At 70.3% G+C, this 21,968-nt stretch overlaps 5 protein-coding genes across 13 annotated transcripts; 3 read left to right on the forward strand and 2 right to left on the reverse strand.

Moving 5' to 3' along the window:
* Positions 1–191: 191 nt before the first annotated feature.
* Positions 192–21,702, reverse strand: LOC138100280 (RNA-binding protein 4B-like). Of its 4 annotated transcripts, XR_011146806.1 has the most exons (5): positions 3,749–3,841; positions 2,787–3,208; positions 774–1,469; positions 608–681; positions 192–307 (listed from the first exon to the last, which is right to left on the reverse strand). XR_011146806.1 is itself a non-coding variant. In XM_068998090.1 (4 exons), exons 2-3 carry the CDS (start codon positions 3,196–3,198, stop codon positions 775–777), a joined length of 1,107 nt encoding a protein of 368 aa, XP_068854191.1. In that variant the 5' UTR covers positions 3,199–3,208; positions 21,682–21,702; the 3' UTR covers positions 457–681; position 774. The 4 variants fall into 4 exon arrangements, 3 of the variants coding, with proteins under 3 accessions (XP_068854191.1, XP_068854189.1, XP_068854190.1); XM_068998090.1 differs by lacking the exons at positions 192–307; positions 3,749–3,841 and adding an exon at positions 21,682–21,702 and having other exon boundaries at positions 457–681; XM_068998088.1 differs by lacking the exon at positions 192–307 and having other exon boundaries at positions 457–681.
* LOC138100326 (uncharacterized) lies at positions 3,758–8,014 on the forward strand. The gene is made up of 2 exons (XM_068998137.1): positions 3,758–5,705; positions 7,271–8,014. Exons 1-2 carry the CDS (start codon positions 3,758–3,760, stop codon positions 7,660–7,662), a joined length of 2,340 nt encoding a protein of 779 aa, XP_068854238.1. The 3' UTR covers positions 7,663–8,014.
* CCS (copper chaperone for superoxide dismutase) lies at positions 8,456–11,028 on the forward strand. The gene is made up of 8 exons (XM_068998098.1): positions 8,456–8,533; positions 9,154–9,226; positions 9,310–9,447; positions 9,712–9,892; positions 9,992–10,052; positions 10,340–10,417; positions 10,661–10,764; positions 10,848–11,028. The coding sequence occupies exons 1-8, from the start codon at positions 8,498–8,500 to the stop codon at positions 10,987–10,989; spliced, it is 813 nt and encodes a 270-aa protein (XP_068854199.1). The 5' UTR covers positions 8,456–8,497; the 3' UTR covers positions 10,990–11,028.
* Positions 11,151–16,345, forward strand: RBM14 (RNA binding motif protein 14). Of its 3 annotated transcripts, none has more exons than XM_068998072.1 (3): positions 11,151–11,666; positions 13,830–15,459; positions 15,825–16,345. In XM_068998072.1, exons 1-3 carry the CDS (start codon positions 11,321–11,323, stop codon positions 16,030–16,032), a joined length of 2,184 nt encoding a protein of 727 aa, XP_068854173.1. In that variant the 5' UTR covers positions 11,151–11,320; the 3' UTR covers positions 16,033–16,345. The 3 variants fall into 3 exon arrangements, with proteins under 3 accessions (XP_068854173.1, XP_068854174.1, XP_068854176.1); XM_068998073.1 differs by having other exon boundaries at positions 11,153–11,666; positions 13,830–14,124; XM_068998075.1 differs by lacking the exon at positions 13,830–15,459 and having other exon boundaries at positions 11,154–11,666; positions 15,825–15,975.
* On the reverse strand, positions 17,336–21,743 carry LOC138100279 (RNA-binding protein 4B-like). Of its 4 annotated transcripts, none has more exons than XM_068998084.1 (4): positions 21,682–21,743; positions 20,050–20,471; positions 18,306–19,007; positions 17,336–17,842 (listed from the first exon to the last, which is right to left on the reverse strand). In XM_068998084.1, the coding sequence occupies exons 2-3, from the start codon at positions 20,459–20,461 to the stop codon at positions 18,313–18,315; spliced, it is 1,107 nt and encodes a 368-aa protein (XP_068854185.1). In that variant the 5' UTR covers positions 20,462–20,471; positions 21,682–21,743; the 3' UTR covers positions 17,336–17,842; positions 18,306–18,312. The 4 variants fall into 4 exon arrangements, with proteins under 4 accessions (XP_068854185.1, XP_068854186.1, XP_068854188.1 ...); XM_068998085.1 differs by having other exon boundaries at positions 21,709–21,731; XM_068998087.1 differs by lacking the exon at positions 17,336–17,842 and adding an exon at positions 19,682–19,768 and having other exon boundaries at positions 18,921–19,007.
* Positions 21,744–21,968: the final 225 nt, after the last annotated feature.

The raw sequence follows: 21,968 nt of genomic DNA on the forward strand, positions 1-21,968 counted from the left end.
CAATTTAATTGGCCGCTTGCGACCCCACTTTGCATGCGCCCCGCCCCCTGGAGAGATTTGCATATTCCGCGCGGGTTTTTAAACACGTCACCGGCGCTGCGCTCTGATTGGCCAGGGCTGGCCACGCCCACCGCAGGCCCCGCCCCAGGGAGGAGCCGGGCACGGAAATTCGGTGGGAACGTTTATTGTGAGGGAGAACGGGGCCGGGGGGGCCCCGCCCGGGGGCACGCGGGGGAAGCCCCGTACAAAAAGGGGGGGCTCAGGCGGGAGGGGGGGGGGGACACGGCTCCGTCCGAGGCCGCCGCACCTGGAAGAGAGCAGAGAGGTGAGGGGGGCTGGGGGAGCCGCGGGGACACCGGGGGCACCCGGGGACACCGGGGAACACCCGAGGACACCGGGGACACCGGGGGCACCCGGGGACACTCGGGGACACCGGGGACACCCGGGGACACCGGGGGACACCCGGGGACACTCGGGGACACCCGGCCACGGGGACAACGCGGGCGCTGGGACGCGGCGGCTCCGGCGGCTCTGGCGGGACGGGGGGTCCCGGTGACGGGGAGGGGACGCGGCGGCGGCGGCGATGGCGACCCGGGGCACGTCTGACCTGAGGCGGCGGCGGCGTCCGGGGGCTGCGGGGCCACGGCAACGGCGGCGAGTCCCGGGGGGTCCGCGGCGATCCTGGGGGGGGCGGGGGGGGGGGGGAAAGGCCGTTACCGGGCGCCGGCAGCGCGGCGAGGCCCGGGCGGAGCTCCCGGCGCTGCCCTGCTCACCTCAGAAGGCGGAATAGCGCGCCCGCTCCCCGTAGGGGTCCCGCTCGAAGCGCTGCATGTCGTAGAGGGACGCCCGGGCCACCGAGGAGACGGGCGACAGCTGCCCACGCTCGTACGTGTACGCCTCTCCGACGGTGCTGGCCGCGGCGGCCGTGCGGCGCAGGGGGCTCCTGTCCCGGGTGTAATACGTGGAGGACGCGGCGGCGGCCGCGGCGGTGGCGGCGGCGGCGGCGACGGCGGCCGCCGCGCCCGGGGTGGGCAGCAGCGCTCGGTCGTACGCGTCTAAGGTGGTGGGGATGCGGCCGGCCATGGCCGTGGTGGCAGCCATGGCCGAGGACTGGACCTGGGAGTACTGGGCGTACTGGGAGTACTGGGCCATGGTCTGCTCCGCGTAGGCGTCGTACGCCGAGGCCGTGGCGTAGGAGCGGACGCGGTAGCGCTTGTAGTAGTCGGCCATCCCGCCGTAGGCCTCATCGTAATACACGGTCTCCCCATAGCCCGCGGTGTAGGGAGTGCGCACGGCTCCGTACTGCTCGTTATAGGCCTCGGCAAAGTCCGCCACTTGCCCCGGGCGATCGACCGGGCACTCCTTAGACCAGTGCCCCTCCTTCCCGCAGCGGTAGCAGCCGCTCTTGTCTCCCATCCCGGGCGCCGTCCGCAGCCGGCTGGTGGACAGCTGCACGCGCATCCGCTTGCCTTGGGGAGAGGGAGACGCGGCGTCACCCCCCGGCAGCGCGCCCGGCCCACCCCCAGAGCCTCGGGCACCGGGCCACGGGGTCCCCCAGAGCCGCGCTCGACGCCAACACCGGGCCACAGAGACCCCCCCAGAGCTGCCCCCTGCACTGGCACTGTGCGGTCACACGGGCCTGGCACTGCACCGCGGGGTCCCCAAGGAGCAGCCCTAGCATGGGCAACCTCTCATGGGACCCCTCAGAGTCCCCCTGGCAGCCCCCAGAGTCACCCTGGCACCACAGGGTCCCCCAAAGCCGGTACCAGCAGCGCGCCATGGGGTCCCCCAGAACTGTCCCGGGCACTGCACCAGCCCTGGGGGACCCCCAAGAGCCACCCCCGGCACCGTGAGACCACCAAGGGTCACCGTTGGCACCGTGGGATGTTCCCTGGGATGAGCCCACGAAGGGGCCCAGCAAAGGGGACCTGAGGGGCAGGCGGGTGAGGGACACTTGGGGACACGGCAGGAGGTGACAAGGCCCAGACTTTCCTGTGTACAGACTGGAAGGGTAAAAGGCTCCTTTGTGCAGGGTCCCTGTCAGAGGCACAAACTGCACCTGTTATTTTGTTTTCCAGTTCTTTAATTATTGCACCAAGGTTAAATTATTCCAAGGCTTGCGACATCTGAGGCTGTGATGGGAAACCTGGGCTGCAGCCGGTGGTTCATGGGACCCCCCAGAAATGGCACCAGCACCACAGCACAGGGACCCCCAGAGTCCCCACCGGCACCACAGGGCCCTCAAGAGGTGGCCCAGGGGACCCCCGAGAGCCACCCCTGGCATTGCTGAGGGCAGGCGGTGACAGGAACCGCCGGGGTGGGCACCAGCGCCCACAGACCACGGGGGACCCGCGGTTCCAGGCAGGCCTTGGGGCCAACGGGAGCCAACAGGACACGGTGCTGGCTCCCAGCCCCATTTCCCCCCAAAATCCAGCAGCACAGGGACAGCACCGATCCCGCGGGGAGGCCCCGGGGGCCAGGCGTGCCCCGAACCAACGGGCTTGGGGCAAACGCTGCAGAATTGCTACAAACCCGGCGCTGCGGAGCCGCTCTGCCCCGGCACGGAGCCGCCGCGGTGCCCCCAGGCCAGGCGAGGGCACAGGGACAGCGCTTGGCACCACGGGCTCCACAGAGCTAAATTCTGGTGCTCCGTGACGAGAAGAGGCTCCGAGCGCAGCGCCAACCACTGAGGGCGGCCAGTAACACCGAAATCGGGCAAAGTTCTCCCGTATCAGAACCTCCCCGTGCCCCCTCCCAGCCTGGAGCTCCCCGAGCCCTCAGCTCACCTTGGAACTCGGTGTTGTCCAGCCCCCGGATGGCCTCCACGGCGTCCTCGGCCCGCTCCATGTGCACGAAGGCGTAGTCCTTGACGATGTCGCACTCGATGACGGGGCCGTACTCCTCGAACTTGGCGCGCAGCTCCAGGTTGGTGCAGGCGGGGCTGATGTTGCCCACGTGCAGCTTGGTGGAGGCCTTGCTCTTGTTCTTGCTGGCCTCCACGTTGATGCAGACGCCGTGCAGCTTGTGGTGGTGCAGGTTGCGGATGGCGTCCTCGGCCGCCGTCTTGTCCTCGATGTGCACGAAGCCGTAGTTCTTGATGATGTCGCACTCCAGCACCTTCCCGTACTGCTCGAACAGCGAGCGGATCTCCTGCTCCGTCGCCTCCCGCGGCAGGTTCCCGATGAACAGCTTCACCATCGCGACCCGCCTGAGAGGTGCGAGGGAAGGGGCGGCTCGGTGAGACCCTCCCCAGACCATCCCCGCTGAAGGGTCGGAGCCGCTCCGGGGAGGGGGAAGGCGATAGGAAAGGCTCCCCCCACCTTTCATAGATCCTCCGCCGGCTGATTCCCGATGGGAGTCCCCCCCACCCAAAATCGGACGAGGGGGCTCTGCCCCCCCCAGGGCATCCTGAGGTTGAGCCCCCCTCTCAGGGGAGATCCCCCCCGGGCCCGGGTTTCTCACAGAGAGCCGGGAAAGCTTCAGGCCCCGGCAAATCCCGAGCACGGTTGTGCTCCGTGAGCCCCCAGACTATGAAGGGGGACCCAGGTCTCCCCCAGACCTCACCCCGCTCAGATCCCGGGTCCGAGGTCCCCCTCAGGCCCCTTCCCGAGGCCGCGGGAACCCGTCCCGTCCCTCCCCACAGACAGCAGGAGCCCAGCCCCGTCCCCGCTCCCCCCCAGCCCGTCCCGGTGCCCTCCGTGTCCCCCCCGGGCCCCGCCGAGTCTCACCGCGCCCCCCCCCCTCGCACCGGCACTCGATGACGGCAACAAAATGGCGGTGGCCGCCTCACGCGGGGCCACGCCCTCCGCGCGCGCTGATTGGCCGAGAGCGGCGCAACGGCGCCACGCGATTGGCCGAGGCTCCGCGAGGCCCCGCCCAGCGGCGGCGCGGGCAGCGTCAGGCACAAAGCGCTCCCGCCCTCGCGGTGGCCAATGGGGAGCGGCGGCGCACCGGAACTGAGGGGAGAGGCGGGGCCTCGGGGGCACGTGACGGCAGCGCCGGCCAATCGGGGCGCGGGGGAGGGGCGTGGCCTGGCGGCGCCGCGGAGCCGGGAGGGTCCGAGCCGGGGGGGCCGGGACCGAGCGGGACCGAGCGGAACCGAGCGGGACCGAGCGGAACCGAGCGGGACCGAGCGGAAACGAGCGGGAACGAGCGGCACCGAGCGGGAACGAGCGGCACCGAGTGGAACCGAGCGGGAACGAGCGGCACCGAGCGGGACCGAGCGGCACCGAGCGGGAACGAGTGGGAACGAGCGGGAACGAGCGGGAACGAGCGGCACCCAGCGGGAACGAGCGGCACCGAGTGGAACCGAGCGGCACCCAGCGGGAACGAGCGGGACCGAGCGGGAACGAGCGGGAACGAGCGGAACCGAGCGGAACCGAGCGGCACCGAGCGGGAACGAGCGGCACCGAGCGGGAACGAGCGGCACCGAGCGGAACCGAGCGGGACCGAGCGGAACCGAGCGGGACCGAGCGGGAACGAGCGGCACCGGGACAGGCAGCGACCGCCCCCACCGGCACCGGGACCGACTGGAACAGGCCAGGGGCCGGGACCGATCGGCCCCACCGACACCGACTGGCAAAGGAACAGCGACCACCCGTCCCCACCGGGACCGAACGGCAGCGGACGCGGAACTGAGAGCGACCGCAGCGGCACAAGGACCGACCGCTCCCACCGGTGTCCCGCAGCCACCGGGAGCGGCCGGGTGTGGCCCCGCCCCTCGGCATCAGCCACGCCCCGTGGTGTTTGCCACGCCCGTTCCCGCTGGCCCCGCCCCGCCATGTCCCACGCGGTGCTGCTGCTGCGGCGGCTCCGGGACCGGCACCGGGACAGCGACCGGGACAGCGATGAGGAGCGGGACCGGGACCGCAACCGGGACAGCGATGAGGAGCAGAACCGGGACTGGGCCCAGGACCTTGACTGGGACCGAGATCAGCACCGGCACCGGGAGGAAAACCACGACGGGGACCGCGATCAGGACTGGGCTCAGCACCACGACCCGCACCCCGCACCCCGAGGCTCCCTCCCCGCACCCTCGGGCGCTCCCTCCGCCCCGTCCCCGAGCCCCCGCCGCGGCCGCCGCCGCCGCCGCCGCCCGTACCCGGCGCAGCGCATTTACCGGGTGCGCTGCTCCTTCCTGGAGCTGAGCGACGAGCAGGCGCTGCGGCGCTGCCGCCTGGACCGGGCTGCCATCGCCGCTCTGTGCCGGGAGCTCGGCGCCGACCTGCAGAGCCTCACGGGCCGCAGCCACGCGCTGCCCGTGGCCGTCAAAGTCACCTCGGCTTTAGCCTTCCTGGCCTCGGGCTCCTTCCAGACCGCGTCGCGCCTCAGCACGGGCATCAGCCAGTCGGCCATGTCCAACTGCCTGGCGCAGTTCCTGGCGGCCCTGCAGCGGCGGGCGCCCCGGTACATCGCCTTCCCGCCGCCGCCCGCGCCCCCCGGGGACCCCCCGGCGCTGCCGGGGGTGCTGGGCTTGGTGGGCGCCATGCACGTGGCGCTGCGGGCGCCGGCCGACAACGAGCCCATGTTCCGCAACGCCGCCAACTTCCACTCCATCAACATGCAGGTGGTGTGCGACCGCCACGGAGCCATCACCAACGTCGTGGCCAAGTTCCCGGGGTCGTGCCCCAACGCCGCCGTCCTCGAGAACTCGGCCCTGGCGCGGCTGATGGAGGGCAGCAGGCCGGAGGGGGTCTGGCTGCTGGGTGAGGGGGGGTTTGGGGGTCCCAGGGTGGGGGTGGTCTTGGGGAGTTCGGCCCTGGTGGGGTTCATGGAGGGGACTCAGCCGGAGGGGGTCTGGCTGCTGGGTGAGGGGGGTTTGGAGGGGTGTCCTGGGGGGTTTGGGGGTGAGGGGGGTCCTGGGGAGCTCAGCCCTGGTGGGGTTCATGGAGGGGACTCAGCCGGAGGGGGTCTGGCTGCTGGGTGAGGGGGATTTGGAGGGGTGTCCTGGGGGGTTTGGGGGTGAGGGGGGTTTGGGGAGTTCGGCCCTGGTGGGGTTCATGGAGGGGACTCAGCTGGAGGGGGTCTGGCTGCTGGGTGAGGGGGGTTTGGGGGTCCCAGGGTGGGGGTGGTCTTGGGGAGCTCAGCCCTGGTGGGGTTCATGGAGGGCAGCAGGCTGGAGGGGGTCTGGCTGCTGGGTGAGGGGGGTTTGGGGGTGAGGGGGGTCCTGGGGAGCTCGGCCCTGGTGTGGCTCATGGACGGAAGGGTGAGGGGGGTTCTGGGGGTCTCGGGAAGATGGGGGTGACCCTGGGGGTCTGGGCTTACCATGGGGGTTTGGGGGTGACTCTGCGGTGACCCCGGTGGCCTGGGAGTGACCCTGATGCTCTGGGGGTGACCCTGGGGCTCTGGGAGTGACCCTGATACTCTGGGGGTGACTCTGGAGTGACCCTGGTGCTCTGGGAGTGACTCTGGGGTGACCCCAGTGGCCTGGGAGTGACCCTGATGCTCTGGAGGTGGTCCTGGTGCTCTGGGGGTGACCCTGGGGGTGACCCTGGTGTTCTGGGGGTGGTCCTGGGGCTCTGGGGTGACCCTGGTGCTCTGGGAGTGACTCTGGGGGTGACTCTGGGGTGACCCTGGTGCTTTGGGGGTGACCCTGGTGCTCTGGGGGCAACTCTGGGAGTGGTCCTGGTGCTCGGGGGGTGGTCCTGGTGCTCTGGGGGTGACCCTGGGATGACCCCAGTGGCCTGGGAGTGACCCTGATGCTCTGGAGGTGGTCCTGGTGCTCTGGGGGTGACTCTGGGGGTGACCCTGGTGTTCTGAGGGTGGTCCTGGGGCTCTGGGGTGACCCTGGTGCTCTGGGGGTGACCCTTGTGCTCTGGGGGTGACTCTGAGCTGACCCTCATGCTCTGGGGCTGACCCTGGTGCTCTGGGAGTGACTCTGGGGGTGACTCTGGTGCTCTGGGGGTGACCCTGGGAGTGGTCCTGGTGCTCGGGGGGTGACCCTGGGATGACCCCAGTGGCCTGGGAGTGACCCTGGTGCTCTGGGAGTGACTCTGGGGGGTGACCCTGGTGCTCTGGGAATGACCCTGGTGCTCTGGGGGTGACCCTGGTGCTCTGGGAGTGACTCTGGGAGTGACCCTGGTGTTCTGGGAGTGACCCTGGTGCTCTGGGAGTGACCCTGGTGCTCTGGGAGTGACTCTGGGAGTGACCCTGGTGTTCTGGGAGTGACCCTGGTGTTCTGGGAGTGACCCTGATGCTCTGGGGGTGACCCTGGTGCTCTGGGGGTGGTCCAGTGGTCTCCCTACCACCCCCCAACCCTTTCTGCCCGCAGGGGACCGCACGTACCCGCTGAAGCCGTGGCTGCTGACGCCGATCTCGGGCCCGCGGGGCGCGGCCGAGCTGCGCTACAACGCGCTGCACGCGCGGACCCTCGACCCCCTGCGCCGCACGCTGGGGCTGCTGCGCCGCCGCTTCCGCTGCCTGGCGGGCGGGGGGCTCCAGTACAGCCCCCCCAAGGTCTGCCAGATCTTCCTGGCCTGCTGCATCCTGCACAACATCGCCCTGCGCCGCCGCGTCCCCCTCGAGCCCCCCGAGGGGCTCCCGCCCGCCCCGGGACACCCCGAGCCCCCCCCGCAGCCGCCGCCCCCGCCCGGGCCGGGGTCCCGCGAGGGACGGGCGGTGAGGGCCAGGGTGGTGCAGCAGGTCCGGGAGGGGCTGGGCTGAGGCGTGGGGGGGCTTCGAGGCCTTGGTGGGGGTTGAGCTCTGATTTGGGGGGGGTCCTGAGTTTTCTGTGGGGTCCTGACCTGTGATTCACGGGGGCTCTGAGCCCTTTGGGGGGGCCTTGAACCCTGATTTGGGGGGCTCTGAGCCTTTTGGAGGGGCCTTGAACCCTGATCTGGGGGGCTCTGAGCCCTTTGGGGGGGCTGGTATCTGTTTTTGGGGGACTCTGAGCCTCTGGAGGGGCTCTAACCCTTGGTGAGGGGATCCATCGCTCTGGGGGTTCCTATTTCCACCCCTGTGGTCCCTCAGTTCGGTCCCTCAGCCGTGCCCGTGCTCGTTTTGGGGCGAATAAACTTTTGTTCAACTCTTCAGTGCCCCGCGGCGTTTTGGGGGGTGGGGGGGGGGTGCGGGTCACTTTGGGGACCTCCCCCAGGGGATTTTGGGGGTCCTTAGCGTGTCCCCGTCTGCGAGATGAACCCCCTGACCCCTGCAGCCCCCGGACCTCCCCCCATGGGAAAACCGATTTTGCACCCCTGGGGACCCCCAAAACCCCACTGCGTCCCACAGTGCTCCCCCTTCCCCACCGCCGCGTTCCCAAAAGCGCCCTAAGCCCTCTAAAACCCTTCCGGACCCCCAAAATCCCCCCAACCCCCCCCCCCCCAAATTCCCCTCTCGGGTTCCTTCCGGCCCCCGCGCCGTTGCCATGGCGACAGAACGCCGGAAGTGGCGCTACCGCCAAACCCTTCCCCCGCGGTGCGGCCGCATCCGGTCCTGCGCCAGAACGGGTCCGTCGCGCCGCAGTGACGCGCGGGCGGTTCCGGGGCCGGAGTCCGCGGCCATGGCGTCGCCGGAGGCCGCCGGGAGCAGCTGCCGGGTCGGGACCCCCGGAACGGGACGGGACCGGGGGGCTCGGGGAGTCGGGGAAGGGGGCACGGAGCGGCTCTGGGAGTCGGGGAAGGGAGGACGGGCTGTTCGGGGGTGCGGAGCTCCGGGCACGGGAGTTCTCGGGGTGCCAGGTCCTTTCCGCGGCACTTTTGGGGGTGCAGAACCCTTCCCGGGGGGGGGGGGTTCGGAGGTTCGGGACCGCGTGAAAAGCACTTTTAGGGGTGCTGCACCCCATGGGGAGCACTTTTGGGGGGTGCAGGAGCCTTCGCAGGGCGGGTTTGGGGGTTCAGAGCCGCATGAGCGCGGGTTTGGGGCTGCGCGATCCCTTCCCCAGCACTGTCAGGGCATTTCTGGGCCTTCACGTCTCCCTTTCCCCCCATTTTCGGGGGGCTGACCCCCTTTTAACCCCCCAATTTTGAGACGCCGCCACTTCCCCCCCCCCCCATTTTTGCCGTGTTTTTCCCCCGTTTCCCCACATTTTTGAGGCGCTGACCCCCTTTTTACCCCCACACCCCCCCCCCCGTTTTGAGGTGCCGGCACTCCCCCACCCCCCATTTTTGGCGTGTTTAGCCCATTTTTGGGGCGCTGACCCCCCCGTTGTGCCCCCAGCTGGAGTTCGCGGTGCAGATGAGCTGCCAGGGCTGTGCCGATGCCGTGCGGGCAGCGCTGGACGCGGCCCCCGGTGAGACCCCCGACCCACCCCGAGCCCGGGGACACCCCCCAGAGCTTTGGGGGACCCCCGACACCCCCCGTGTGCCCCCCCAGACGTGAAGCTGCTGGAGCTGCGGCCCCAGGAGCAGTCGGTGCTGGTGGAGACGACGGCGGCGGCCGAGCGAGTGCGGGAGCTGCTGGAGAATTCGGGGTGCAGGGCCGTGCTCAAGGGCATGGGGGGCTCCCCCGAGGGTGAGAGGGGCTTTGGGGGGCTCCTGGAGGGGTTTGGGGGGGTCACAGAAGTGGTTTGGGGGATTTCGGGATTGTCTTGGGGAGGGTCCTGGGGGATTTGGGGGGTCCCAGAGGATTTGGGTGGTGCTGGGGGGGGTTTTGGTGTCCTTGGGTGGGATTTAGGATCAGTTTTGGGGGGAAGTTTGGGGGTCCCTGAGGTTGTTTTTGTGCTGGGGGGGGTTCGGGGATGCCGGACCCTGATGGGTCCCCATTCCCCCCCTCCAGCTCCCCCCGGGGGGGCGGCGGTGGCGGCGCTGGGGGGTCCCGGGGGGGTCCGGGGGCTGGTCCGGTTCCTGCAGCTCTCGCCCGGCCGCTGCCTCGTGGACGGGGCCGTGTCCGGGCTCCCCCCCGGCCCCCACGGGCTCCACATCCACGAATTCGGGGACCTCTCGGACCCCTGTAACAGGTAATGGGGGCAGGGGGGCTGGGGGGGGGGCTGGGGAGGGGGTGGGGACCCCCAGTTTCACCCCCCATGTCCCATCTCCCTCCCCCCACCCCAAAACAGCTGCGGGGGCCACTTTGACCCCGACGGGGAGACCCACGGGGGACCCCAGGACCAGCACAGGGTGAGCTGGGAGGGTTTGGGGTGGAATACGGGGGCGTTTTGGGGGTCTCTGGGAGGTTTTGGAGGGTTTGGGGGGGGTCTTGGAGGGATTTGGGAGGGCAGTGAGGGGTCTGGGGGGGTCTCTGAGTCTCTGAGGGATTTCTGGAGGGTTTTGTGGGGCTGGGAGGGGTTTGGGGGGGGATATGGGGGGTCTCTGGAGGGTTTGGGGGGGCAGTAGGGGGTCCCTGTGGGGTTGGGGGGAGCTCAGTGCATTTTGGGGGGCTCCTGACCCCCGCTGCCCCCACCCAGCACGCCGGGGACCTGGGCAACATCTGGGCGGACGCCGAGGGCCGAGCGCGGTTCCGAATTGAGGACACGCGGCTGAAGGTGAGAATTGGGGCCGGGGGGGGTCCTGGGGGGGGTCCTGGGGGGTCCCCCCCTCCCAGAGCTGCACCCTGGGGCCGGTGGGGGGGGTCTGACCCCAAGCTGGGGGGGTCCAGGCTGTGCCCCATGAGCAGGGAGGGTCTGACCCCAATTCCCTGGCTGGGGGTGGGGGGGGGTCTGTGCCTCCCATAATTGGGGCGGGGGTCTCTGGGGGGGTTCTGACCCTTCCAATTCTCCCCCTCGCAGGTCTGGGACATCATCGGCCGCTCCGTGGTGGTGGCCGAGGGCGAGGACGACCTGGGCCGGGGGTCGCACCCGCTGTCCCGCGTCACCGGCAACTCGGGGCCGGGGTGAGCGCTGGGGGGCTCGGGGGAGGGGGCTGTGGTGCTGGGTCTTTGCGGGGTTACCCCCCCTGACCCCCCCGTGTCCCCAGGCTGGCCTGTGGCGTGGTGGCCCGCGCGGCCGGGCTCTTCCAGAACCCCAAACGCGTCTGTTCCTGCGACGGCGTCACCCTCTGGGAGGAGCGCGACCGGAGCCACGGGACCCCCCCGGGGACCCCCAGCCCCCACCTCTAGGAGCCTTCTCGGGACCAAATAAACGCCCCTCGCTCTGCAGCAGCTGCGGGTCTGGGGGGGGGGGGGGGGCGCGACCCCCGAAATGCGGCGGCTCCTTTAAGGGGGGGCGTGGCCAGAGGGGAGATGGGCGGGGCTTAAACGGCGCGAAAAGAGGGGGCGGGGCGGTGCGCACGGCACGCAGGCGCGCTGAGGCGGGGCGGTGCGCACGGCACGCAGGCGCGCTGCGCACGGCACCGCCCCCGCCGCCCTCAGGAGCCGCCGCCATTTTGAAGTCGCCGCCGCCGCCGCCGGTGCCGTCCCCGCTCCGCTCCCCCCACCGATCCCCGGCGCGATGCGTCCCGGCATTAAACTCTTCGTGGGCAACGTCCCCGAGGAGGCGTCGGCGGAGGAATTGAGCGAGCTGTTCGCCGGAGTCGCGGGGCCGGTGCTGGGCGTCGCCCTCATGAAACAGTTCGCCTTCGTGCACCTGCGGGACGAGGCGGCGGCCGCGCGCGCCATCTCGCAGCTCAACGGGCACCAACTGCACGGCCGCCGCATCGTGGTGGAGCCGTCCCGGCCGCGCCCCACCAACACCTGCAAGATCTTCGTGGGGAATGTGTCGGCCGCGTGCACGAGCGGGGAGCTGCGCTCGCTCTTCCAGCAGTACGGTCCCGTGGTGGAGTGCGACGTGGTGAAAGGTACCGGACCCGCCGCCGGGGCCGCGCGGCCCCCGCCGAGCTCGGCCCGCGCCGCCGGGTGATCCGTGGCACCCGAGTTCCGTCCGACTGCGGCGTCGCTCCCGCCCGGACCCCGGCGCGGCCCGGGCTGGTGGAACGGGGGCGGGGGGGGGTTCTGCCGCCTCCCCCCTGCCCCGAGCGGGGCCGTGCGAGCCCGAGTGAGCTCCCGTAACCCCCCTGCTGCCAGCCACGTCCTCCTCCATCGCCTCTGCCTGCCCCGGCCGGGGCGGTGCGGGCCTGTGTGGGCGGTCCAGACCCCTTAACCCCCCCCCTCTGGCAACCACATGTCTTCGATCGCTTCCCCCAGGCTCAGGTGGAGCTGTGCGCGCCCCTGTGGGTGCCCCTGACCTCCTAACTCCCCCGATAACCCTCCTCTAGCCAACCTCGTGCTCCGCCATTGGCTCCCCAAACCCCAGGTGGGGCCATGTGAGCCCGTGGGGGCTTTCCAGCCCCCTCAATCTCCACATTATCCCTTCTCCAGCCAATCTTGTCCTCCATCGCCTCTACCCACACTCCTGAACGCCCCCATAACCCCCTTCCTGGCAGCTTTGTTCTCTGCCGTCATCTCCCCCCAGCCCCAGGTGGGGCCGTGGGAGTTCGTCTGGGCTCCCCAGACCCTTCCCCACTCCTTGAACCCACTGGGAACCCCCTTCCAGGCAGCCACATCCTCCATCAGCACCCCCAGCTCCAGGTGGGGTGACCCCCCTGCCCGCTGCTGCCACCTCTCTGACCAAATCACCCCCAGGCCACGGCCTGGTCTCCACAGACGTGCTTGGACACTGAGCTGGGACGTGCACAGAACACACCATGAAACCCTCAGGAGGCTCAATGGCTCCGCATTGGGGACCCCAGCACAGCCTGATGGGGTCACCCACCTCCCCCTGACCCTGCTGTCACCTCATCCCCTCTCAGCCGACCCTGGAGTCCCGGTGCTGTCCCCGCAGCGCCCGTGTCCCCCTGCCCACAGGAGGGGGATGTTGTTCCTCTGCTCTCCCGTCCCAAGTCGCAGCCGCCAGCACAGCCCGGGGCAGAGCCTGCCCCGCGTCCCCTCGGGCTCCGGGGTGCCATGGCCACCGCAGGGGGTGGCAGCAGAGCTGGGGGAACACGGAGGGGACATCCTGTCTTTGGGGTGCCAGAGCGGGACACGTGGATGTGGGAAAGGAGGGCGGGATGGCAGAGGGGGGACACAGGAGAGGGTGGCACGGTGCTGATGCTCAGAGGTCTGGGATGGGTTTGCTTGGCCAGTGATGCTCCCAGCACAGCACACACCCTCGGGGGGGTTGTTTGCTGGTTCCGGTGGTCTCGGTCTGTGACTGCAGGGGAAACACCACGGGGTCGTTGCCCTCCTGCCCTGTGCCGGCCCCGGACCCGTCGTGCCACGGGGATGAGCCCCTGACCACCATGGGGGGATCCAGCCCCCAAACCCGCTGGGCCAAGTGCTCAGGCGGCCACCAGAGCTGCCACCAGGTCCTGCTTCCCTGCTCCTCGCTGTCCTCAGACGCCTCTGCGCTGCCGAGCCGCGGTTGTGCCGCGTGGCGCCGGCTCCTCGCCACGGCCCGGCGCTCACGCGGTGCTCAGGCCCTTCCCTTCCCTCCTTCCCTCCTTCCCCCTTCTCCCTCCTCTTTCCCTCTGTCCTTCTTAACTCCCTGTTCCCTTCTCTGTCCTTGTCTTTCTCTCTCCCCCCTTCTCTCCCCTCTTTCTCTCCCTGCTCTGTCCCTGTCCCGCTCTCTGTGCTGGCGCCGGTTCTCTCAGCTTTGCTCCGCTCACTGCCAGGATGTCCCAGCTGAGCCCACGGTGCTGGCACTGCCAGCCCAGCCCGGGCCCTTGATCCCCATGTGCCAGGGAGGGGTCGGGAGGGGCTCACAGGAGGCAGAAACTGGAGGGACACGGAGGGAGCCAGGCGGGCTGGGGGAGGCCGCGAGCTGGGGACGCAACCAAACGAGCGTGGGGCAGAGCTGACAGTCGTGGTCGTGTCTTCGCCGGCGAGCGGGGCCGGCAGCGCCGTCCCGGGGCCGGCAGTGCCCGTCCTGCGCCCGTCCCGCTGCCGCCGCACGGCTCGTTAGCGCCGGCTCCTGTAACGAGTTGTGTTTTCTCCCCTCACTGCTCTCTCTGCTGCTTTGTCAGACTATGCCTTTGTGCACATGGAGAACGAAGCCGATGCTAAAGTTGCCATCGAAAACCTAAATGGGAAGGAGGTGAAGGGGCGCCGGGTGAACGTGGAGCTCTCCACCAACGTGCAGAAGAAGGGCACGGGCCAGGCCCCGCCGCCCGCCCTCGGCGTCGACAAGACCAAGCGCATCGGCCTCGAGTACCGCGAGAAGTTCCAGCCCAAGATCGAGGGCTTCGACCAGCAGCGCCGGGCGGCCGACGCCGCCATCCCCCCGGCCACAGGCGCTGGCTACGCCGCCATCCCCTCCCTGTACGATTACCAGCAGCGCTTCGGCGCCAAGTACGACGCCTTCGAGGCGCAGCCCCGGCCCGCCTCCCCCTCCTACTTCAGCAGGGACCGCAGCCCGCTGCGGCGCTCGCCCACCCGCGCCGGCTATGCGGCGGTGACGCTCCCCATGACGGCGCAGCCGGCCGCCTACCGCGCGCAGCCCTCGGCCTCGCTGGGGGCCGCGTACCGTGCCCAGCCCTTGGCCTCCCTGGGCGTGGCGTACCGCGCACAGCCCACCACGGGCCAGGCCGCCGCCTACCGCGCGCAGCCCTCGGCCTCGCTGGGCAGCTCCTACCGCTCCCAGCCCTCAGTCGGCTCCCTGGGCGCCACGGGCACTCAGCCCGCCGCCGCCAACTCCCTCGGCTCCTATGGCGCGCAGCCCCCCGCCGCCGCCGCCTCGTACGGCGCGCAGCCCGCCGCCGCCAACTCCCTCAGCTCCTACGGCGTCCAGTCCGCTGCCCTGGCCTCCTCCTACGGCGCCCAGCCCTCCTCGGGCTACTCGGCCGGCTACAGCGCTCCGCCCGCCATCGCCGCATACGGCGCCCAGCCCGCCGCCGGCTCCGCCGGCTCCTACAGCACCCAGGCCGTGGCCGTGCACGTGGCGTCCTATGGTGCCCAGCTGGCCACAGGCTCCTACGGCGCCCAGCCCGTGGATGGCCACGCCGGCTCCTATGGCGCCCAGCCCGGCGCCGCACTGTCCGCCGGCTACAGCGCCCAGGCCGTGGCGGTGCACGCCAGCTCCTACAGTGCCCAGGCCGTGGCTGGTCACGCCGCCGCTGCCTACCAGCCCGTGGCCGGCCACTCTACCTCCTACGGCGCCCAGCCTGCGCTGTCCGCCTCGTACGGCGCCCAGCCCACCGTGGGCCACTCGGCCTCGTACGGCGCCCAGCCTGCGTCGGGCCTGCCCGCGTCCTACGGCAGCCAGCCCGCGGCCGCTGCGCTCCCCGCCGGCTACGGCGCGCAGACGGGCTCCTCGCTGGCCGCGTCCTACGGCAGCCAGGCCGCCGTCGCTGCCGCCTCCTACAAGGCGCAGGCCTCCGCCCCGCTGACGGCCGCGTACCGGGCCCAGGCCTCCGGCGCCATGGCGGCCTCCTACCCGCCGCAGCAGCCGTCCTCCTCCACGCTGGCGGCCGCGTACCGAGCCCAGCCGGGCAGCGCCTACGACGGGCCGAGCCAGCTGGGGCAGCCGGCGGGCTCCTACCTGGGCCTGGCGCAGGCCGCCGCTGCCGCACCGCCCTACGAGCGCACCCGCCTCTCCCCGCCTCGCAGCACCGCCTACGACGACCCGTACAAAAAATCGTCCTCTCTGGCTAAAAGGTACGGTGCCGGGCGGGGCACCGATCCCCACCCCTGCCTCCCGCTGCTCGCCGGCTCGCCGGGCTCCGGCGCACCGCTCGCGGCTTGACCGGTGCCGTGCGGCACCGGCGTGGCTGGCTATCGCCCGGCGCGGTGGGCGCCATGGCTCCGCTCGCGCCGCGCAGATCCCGGGGAGGGGACAGGGCTTGGTGCGGGCGGGGGAGGTGGTGGCACGCGGCGGGGCCTCCGTGGCGTCCGGTGTCCGATCCCGTCCTGCACCGGCTTTGCCCGTCGCGGTGCGTCCCCGGGCAGGACGCGGTGCTGCCGCCGGCGGTGGATCCGGGTGCCGTCCCCCCAGGCTGACCCCCGTCTCTTCTCTCGCCCAGGTACGGCTCCGAGCGCCGTCTGTCCGAGCTGGCCGATTACCGGCGCTTAGCGGACTCGCCGCTGGCGTACCGCCGCTCGCCCACCAAGTCCCCGCTGGACTACCGCCGCTTGCCGGACGCGCACACCGAGTACACCCGCTACTCGGGCGGCTACGGCGACTACCTGCCCGCCGCCCGCGTCCACTCGGGCTACCAGCGCCGCCTCTGAGCCGGCCACGGCCCCGCTCGCCGCCCCGCCGGGGCACGGACGGTTCTTTTTCAGCCGATTTTTTCTGGTTTTGCTGTTTTGAGATTTTTAGAAGGTTCCGCGGTTACGGTTGGCAGCGGCCGCGCGGCTCAGCCCCCGCTGGCGCTTGGTGCCGGTTCATGACCCGCCAGCAGCTGCGGCCGTGCGGCTCAGACTCTTTTATACCACGAGTTGTCCCATTTTTTGGGCAGATTCCCCGTTTCCAGCGTCAGGCCCAGCACGGTGCCGGGGTTTTTTTATGACTGTAAATAAACGCTGGGGTCTGCTCCGGTTCCCAACGCCTCCCGCCTGGTTCTTTCCCGGTCCCAGGGGCCCAGTCCCGCCCCTGGGGACGCTTCCCAGCGCCACCATCACCAACCAGCCCGGGTGGATGTTGCTCCCACTGCTGGAGCTGCTTTCCCACCACGGAAGAGGCGGATTTGGAGGATGAGCAGTGTTCGGAGCCGGCTGCAGGGAGTGCCGGGCTCGGCCCTGCCACGACACCACCACACACGATCACCGGCACCGACCTGAACGGGGCCTTGTTTTGGGTGAGAAAAGCTGGTTTTGAGGGGCGATGCGGAGTGTGAGCGAGAGCTGGGGCGGTGTGTGCCGTGCCAGGGGTTGTGGATGCCATTGTCACCACCGTGACCGTTTCCACAGGGGCTTCCTGTCCCCTCATCTCTTCCCAGGGACGGGTCACAGCCCAGTCCTGGCTGTGCCGTGGGAGGGATGGCCAAGGCTCATTAAGCACCGCAGTAATTAACCAGGCAGGAGGGTCTGACGCTTTTCCCCTCCTTTCCAGGGTGGCCACACGCCCCTGGGCCTGGCCCCGAGCTCTCGGCCGTGGCCGTAGCGATGGCAGCGCCCGCGGATGAGCACGGCACCGATCGGTGCTGGCGAGGCAGAACTGGCAGCGTCACCAAAGGCACATCGTGGGCATAATGGCCTTAATTAACGAGCACCAAGAGGCAAGAAGGCACTGCAGGCCGTTTAGGTACAAACAAGGCAATCTGGGGCCTAATTAGCCCTGGGCAGGTGAAATGAGAGGAGAAGAGGAAGAGCTGGGGGTTAAAACCCCTCTGTTACCCCTGGGTGCCCCTTTGGGGGGCCCCAGGACCGTTTTGGGGGTGCCCCCGTTTTCAGCAGCCCCTCTCCGGGAGCTCCGGTCGGCGCGGGCAGAGCCAGGCAGGGCACGGGCAGCACCATGGAGTCCAGAAGCTTCCGTGCCACGTTCTGAGGGGACCAGAGTGCAGAGAAAGAACCGGGGGCGGAGCCAGCGCCGTTTGTTAAAAATTTTGAGTTTATTTTACCGGAAAGTGGGGTTGGGGGACTCTAAATCACTGGGGGGGGTTCCACCCCCGCCGGCGCGGCGTGGCGGCCTCCGGTCAGCTACGGCGTTGGGCTAAAAACCTACCACTGGATTATCCACCCTCTTAAAAAAATAAAGGAAAAAAAGGCAAAACGACGACTCGGGAAGAGCTCCGGGGGAGCGAGGGGGCGGCGAAGCAAAGCAAAGCTGGCACTGGGGGACGGCTGCGGCTGCGCGCTCACACCTGAGCCCGGGGCGGGGACCCAAAACTACCTGGAAAAGCAAAATCCTGCCCAGGGGGGCGGGGGAAGCTGGGGGAGGGGCTGAGCTAATCCTGCCCGGGCTGGGGACGAGCCGCGCGTCCGTAAGGAACGGGCCCGGGAGCGGCACGCGGCGGCGGTGGCACCCGGCGCGGCCCGAGACGCGCGGCGCCGAGTCGGCGTGCGACGGGACCCCGACGTCCAGCCGCACAAATCTTACCTGTAAGAGAAAAGAGGAGTTGGCGCAGGTGCCCCCGGGGCCGATCCGGAACCGTGCCGAGCCCCGGCGCCCCGGGGAGCTGCGGCTTCCTGGCAGCAACAGAGTCCTGACGTGGAGCAGCGGCGGGGCTCCGGCCCACCGGGACCCTCGGCCCACCGGGACCTGGGCGCAGCCCGTGCGGGCAGGAGCTGCCCCGGGGCCGGGGGCTCTGCGGGAACCCCCCACCCTGCGGGGACTGTGCCGGGACGGCGCCCGGCCCAGCGGGAACGCGAGTTACGGCCGTGAGAGTGACGCCGGCACCGCCCTGCTCACCACGGCACCTCCTCGCCATGGCCGGGCTTTAACGCCCACGGGGCCTGTCTGCGTTACCGTGACCCGTCACCCGCCTCAAGCTCGACTGGCACAACCGGGACCACCGGCAGCGGGGCCCCCCCGCGGCGCCGAGAGCCGCCAACGCGCTCACCTCCGGCTCAAAAGGCGGAGTATCGCGCCCGGTCCGCGTACGGGTCCCGCCCAAAGCGCTGCATGTCGTAGAGGGACGCCCGGGCCACCGAGGAGACGGGCGACAGCTGCCCACGCTCGTACGTGTACGCCTCTCCGACGGTGCTGGCCGCGGCGGCCGTGCGGCGCAGGGGGCTCCTGTCCCGGGTGTAATACGTGGAGGACGCGGCGGCGGCCGCGGCGGTGGCGGCGGCGGCGGCGACGGCGGCCGCCGCGCCCGGGGTGGGCAGCAGCGCTCGGTCGTACGCGTCTAAGGTGGTGGGGATGCGGCCGGCCATGGCCGTGGTGGCGGCCATGGCCGAGGACTGGACCTGGGAGTACTGGGCGTACTGGGAGTACTGGGCCATGGTCTGCTCCGCGTAGGCGTCGTACGCCGAGGCCGTGGCGTAGGAGCGGACGCGGTAGCGCTTGTAGTAGTCGGCCATCCCGCCGTAGGCCTCATCGTAATACACGGTCTCCCCATAGCCCGCGGTGTAGGGAGTGCGCACGGCTCCGTACTGCTCGTTATAGGCCTCGGCAAAGTCCGCCACTTGCCCCGGGCGATCGACCGGGCACTCCTTAGACCAGTGCCCCTCCTTCCCGCAGCGGTAGCAGCCGCTCTTGTCTCCCATCCCGGGCGCCGTCCGCAGCCGGCTGGTGGACAGCTGCACGCGCATCCGCTTGCCTTGGGGAGAGACGCGAGAGGCAGGGTCAGTGCGGCCGTGCCGGGGCACCGGCGGGACGGGACGGGACCGGCCGCCGCCCCCCCAGCCCTCCGCAGCCACCGGCGCGGGAGGAGCCGCCGCGGGACCGAGCGTGAGCCGCCAGATGGACGCTGGACAGCGGCCGACCGGGGCGGTGCTGCCACGGCCGTGTGCGGCCACGCTGGCCAGTCCGGCAAAGCCCCGGCAGCCTGGGCTCGGACCCAGCACTGCTGGCCCCGTGCGGCGGCAAAGCTTCGCGCCGGAAAACGCCGGAGCGGCGGCGAGAGGGATGCGACACCGGGAAGCGCCCCAGAGCGAACTGGGCCTGGCCTGAGCGCGGCACGAGGCAAAGCCAAGCGCGGACGCGGCCGGGACAGCTCTGGGTGCAGCTGCGCCGGCCCAGCTGGGTCAGTGTTTTTTGGGGAAGGCCCGGAACGGGGGCGGCAGGTTGTGTGGAGCCCCGGCACCACCGGGAACGCCCGGCCCGGCCCCGCCGCCGCGCGGGTGAAGCGCCGGACGCCGCCCTGAGCACCCGGCCGGGAGACGCGCTCGCCATCACCGCCGCCAGCGCCGCGGCTCGAGTCCGGCCGCTCGGCCCCGTCGAGCGCCCGAGCGACGCCGGGCGCGGGGTCGGGCGCCTCCGTCACCCTCTTACCAGGCTGGGCAAGGCTACAAGGGCGGGCGGCAGCCTGGCGTCACCCGCTGCTCCGGCCCGGCACAGGACGTCGCCGTCGGGGTCCTCCTGCGGGGCGGCCGTGCTGGTTAATCAGAGATGGGTCAGTCCCGTCCTCCCCGGCCCAGAGCCCCCGAGCCCGAGCCCTCGCTCCGGCCGCGCCGCGCGGGCGGCCCCGGGAGCTGCGGCGGGGCGGGCACCAACCGACACCAACCCCAGAGCCCCGAGGGCGCTTCACGGCCCCGCGGAGCCGGCCGTGGTCACATCCGGGACCGACCCCGGAGCCGGGGCCGGCGGGAGCGTCTGCCGGGAACCCCAGAGCCCTCCCGCCGCCCAGCCCCGCGCCTCACCTTGGAACTCGGTGTTGTCCAGCCCCCGGATGGCCTCCACGGCGTCCTCGGCCCGCTCCATGTGCACGAAGGCGTAGTCCTTGACGATGTCGCACTCGATGACGGGGCCGTACTCCTCGAACTTGGCGCGCAGCTCCAGGTTGGTGCAGGCGGGGCTGATGTTGCCCACGTGCAGCTTGGTGGAGGCCTTGCTCTTGTTCTTGCTGGCCTCCACGTTGATGCAGACGCCGTGCAGCTTGTGGTGGTGCAGGTTGCGGATGGCGTCCTCGGCCGCCGTCTTGTCCTCGATGTGCACGAAGCCGTAGTTCTTGATGATGTCGCACTCCAGCACCTTCCCGTACTGCTCGAACAGCGAGCGGATCTCCTGCTCCGTCGCCTCCCGCGGCAGGTTCCCGATGAACAGCTTCACCATCGCGACCCGCCTGCGCCGGACAGCGCCGCGGTGAGCCCCAAACGGCCCCGAAAGCCCCCGAGAAACAGCCCGGACCTCTGTGGGTGTGCCCAGGGCTGTGCCCACAAACACCCTAAATCTTCCTCAAACACCTCCAGAGCTCTGTGTTACATCGGGCTGTGCCCCCCAAAACCCCGATAAACACCCCCAATCTCAGCGTTTGTCCCCAGGGCTGTGCTCCCTAATCCTCCCTGGATAAACACCCCAAGCCTCCATGTGTGTGCATGGGGGCTGTGCCTTCAAACGCCCCAAATCCCCCTCAAATAAACACCCCAAAACTCTGCCCCTTCTCCTCCGGGTCTCTGTCCACAAACACCCTAAATCCTCCTCAAATACCCCAAACCTGTGCATTTGTGTGCCTAGGGCTGAGCCCCCAAATCTCTGTGTCCATCACTGGGGCTGCAGCCCCAAACACCCCAGATCTCCTTAAATTAACACCCCAAAACTCTTCCCCTGCTCATTCAGGACACAGCCGCAAACACCCCAAATCCCCCCAGAAACCCTGAACCTCACTGCGGCCCCCCAGGGCTGGGGTACCCTCACAGGGCACAGCCCCAAACACCCCAAATCCCCCCAGAAACCCTGAACCTCACTGCGGCCCCCCAGGGCTGGGGTACCCTCACAGGGCACAGCCCCAAACACCCCAAATCCACCCCCAAATTTTGCTTCTGCTCCTTCAGGGCAGAGCACCAATCACCCCAACCCTCCCACCAAACCAACACCCCCGCCGTGCCCCCTCCCACACTGTGCCCACAAACACCTCCAAAAACCACCTCAAACCTCCGACAGCCCCAAAAACCACCTCAAACCTCTGACACCCCTTTTCCTGCAGGGCAGAGCCCCCAAACACCCCAAAACTCCGCGCCCCCCAACAGGGCAGAGCCACGCCCCGAACCCCAAAACCCCGCAGGGCTGAGATCCCCCCCAAACCTCTCCGTCCCCCACTCGGTCCTGAGACCCCCCCTCAGGCCTGAGGCCCCTCAGATCTGACACCCCCCCCCCAAACCCCTCCGCTGCACAGGCCCGAGACCTCCCCCAAACCCTCCCGGATCGCATCGCCCGAGGCCTCCCGGCGGCTCAGCGGGGCCGTGGCCGGGCCTGACCCGTGTGTCCCCCCCGGTCCCGGTCCCGGTCCCGGTCCCGGTCCCGGCCCCCGGTCCCGAGCCCCCCCCCGCCCCCACCTGCCCCGTCCGCCGCGCGCTGCTCACAAAATGGCGGCGGCGTCTCCCGGCCCCGCCCCGCCTCCCGCGCGTTCATTGGCCGCTCCTGCTGTCCGTCAAACGCAGTAGCGTGACGTCATCTATTCGCCAGATGAGCCCGCCCACAGGGCGGCTGCAGCCAATCACGGGCGGGAGAGGGCGGGGCGAGAGGAGGAGCGGTCCATGAAGCTGCTGGGGGGGGGTGGGGCGGCCCATTGATGGCGGGGAGGGGGCGGCGAACGCTGGAGGCCGGACTGGGAGCACTGGGA

Source organism: Aphelocoma coerulescens, chromosome 31 (assembly GCF_041296385.1).
Source record: "Aphelocoma coerulescens isolate FSJ_1873_10779 chromosome 31, UR_Acoe_1.0, whole genome shotgun sequence".
Classification (NCBI taxonomy): domain Eukaryota; kingdom Metazoa; phylum Chordata; class Aves; order Passeriformes; family Corvidae; genus Aphelocoma; species Aphelocoma coerulescens.

Excerpts from the sequence above, each read along its gene's own strand:
- LOC138100280 (XM_068998090.1), bottom strand. The coding sequence starts at position 3,198 with ATGGTGAAGCTGTTCATCGGGAACCTGCCGCGGGAGGCGACGGAGCAG. Across the intron at positions 1,470-2,786 it reads GGACAACACCGAGTTCCAAG|GCAAGCGGATGCGCGTGCAG; the intron begins GTGAGCTGAGGG and ends CCTCTCCCCAAG.
- LOC138100326 (XM_068998137.1), top strand. The coding sequence starts at position 3,758 with ATGACGGCAACAAAATGGCGGTGGCCGCCTCACGCGGGGCCACGCCCT. Across the intron at positions 5,706-7,270 it reads GGAGGGGGTCTGGCTGCTGG|GGGACCGCACGTACCCGCTG; the intron begins GTGAGGGGGGGT and ends TTCTGCCCGCAG.
- CCS (XM_068998098.1), top strand. The coding sequence starts at position 8,498 with ATGGCGTCGCCGGAGGCCGCCGGGAGCAGCTGCCGG. Across the intron at positions 9,893-9,991 it reads CTCTCGGACCCCTGTAACAG|CTGCGGGGGCCACTTTGACC; the intron begins GTAATGGGGGCA and ends ACCCCAAAACAG. Across the intron at positions 10,053-10,339 it reads GACCCCAGGACCAGCACAGG|CACGCCGGGGACCTGGGCAA; the intron begins GTGAGCTGGGAG and ends GCCCCCACCCAG.
- RBM14 (XM_068998072.1), top strand. The coding sequence starts at position 11,321 with ATGCGTCCCGGCATTAAACTCTTCGTGGGCAACGTCCCCGAGGAGGCG. Across the intron at positions 11,667-13,829 it reads GGAGTGCGACGTGGTGAAAG|ACTATGCCTTTGTGCACATG; the intron begins GTACCGGACCCG and ends CTGCTTTGTCAG. Across the intron at positions 15,460-15,824 it reads TCGTCCTCTCTGGCTAAAAG|GTACGGCTCCGAGCGCCGTC; the intron begins GTACGGTGCCGG and ends TCTCTCGCCCAG.
- LOC138100279 (XM_068998084.1), bottom strand. The coding sequence starts at position 20,461 with ATGGTGAAGCTGTTCATCGGGAACCTGCCGCGGGAGGCGACGGAGCAG. Across the intron at positions 19,008-20,049 it reads GGACAACACCGAGTTCCAAG|GCAAGCGGATGCGCGTGCAG; the intron begins GTGAGGCGCGGG and ends TCTCTCCCCAAG.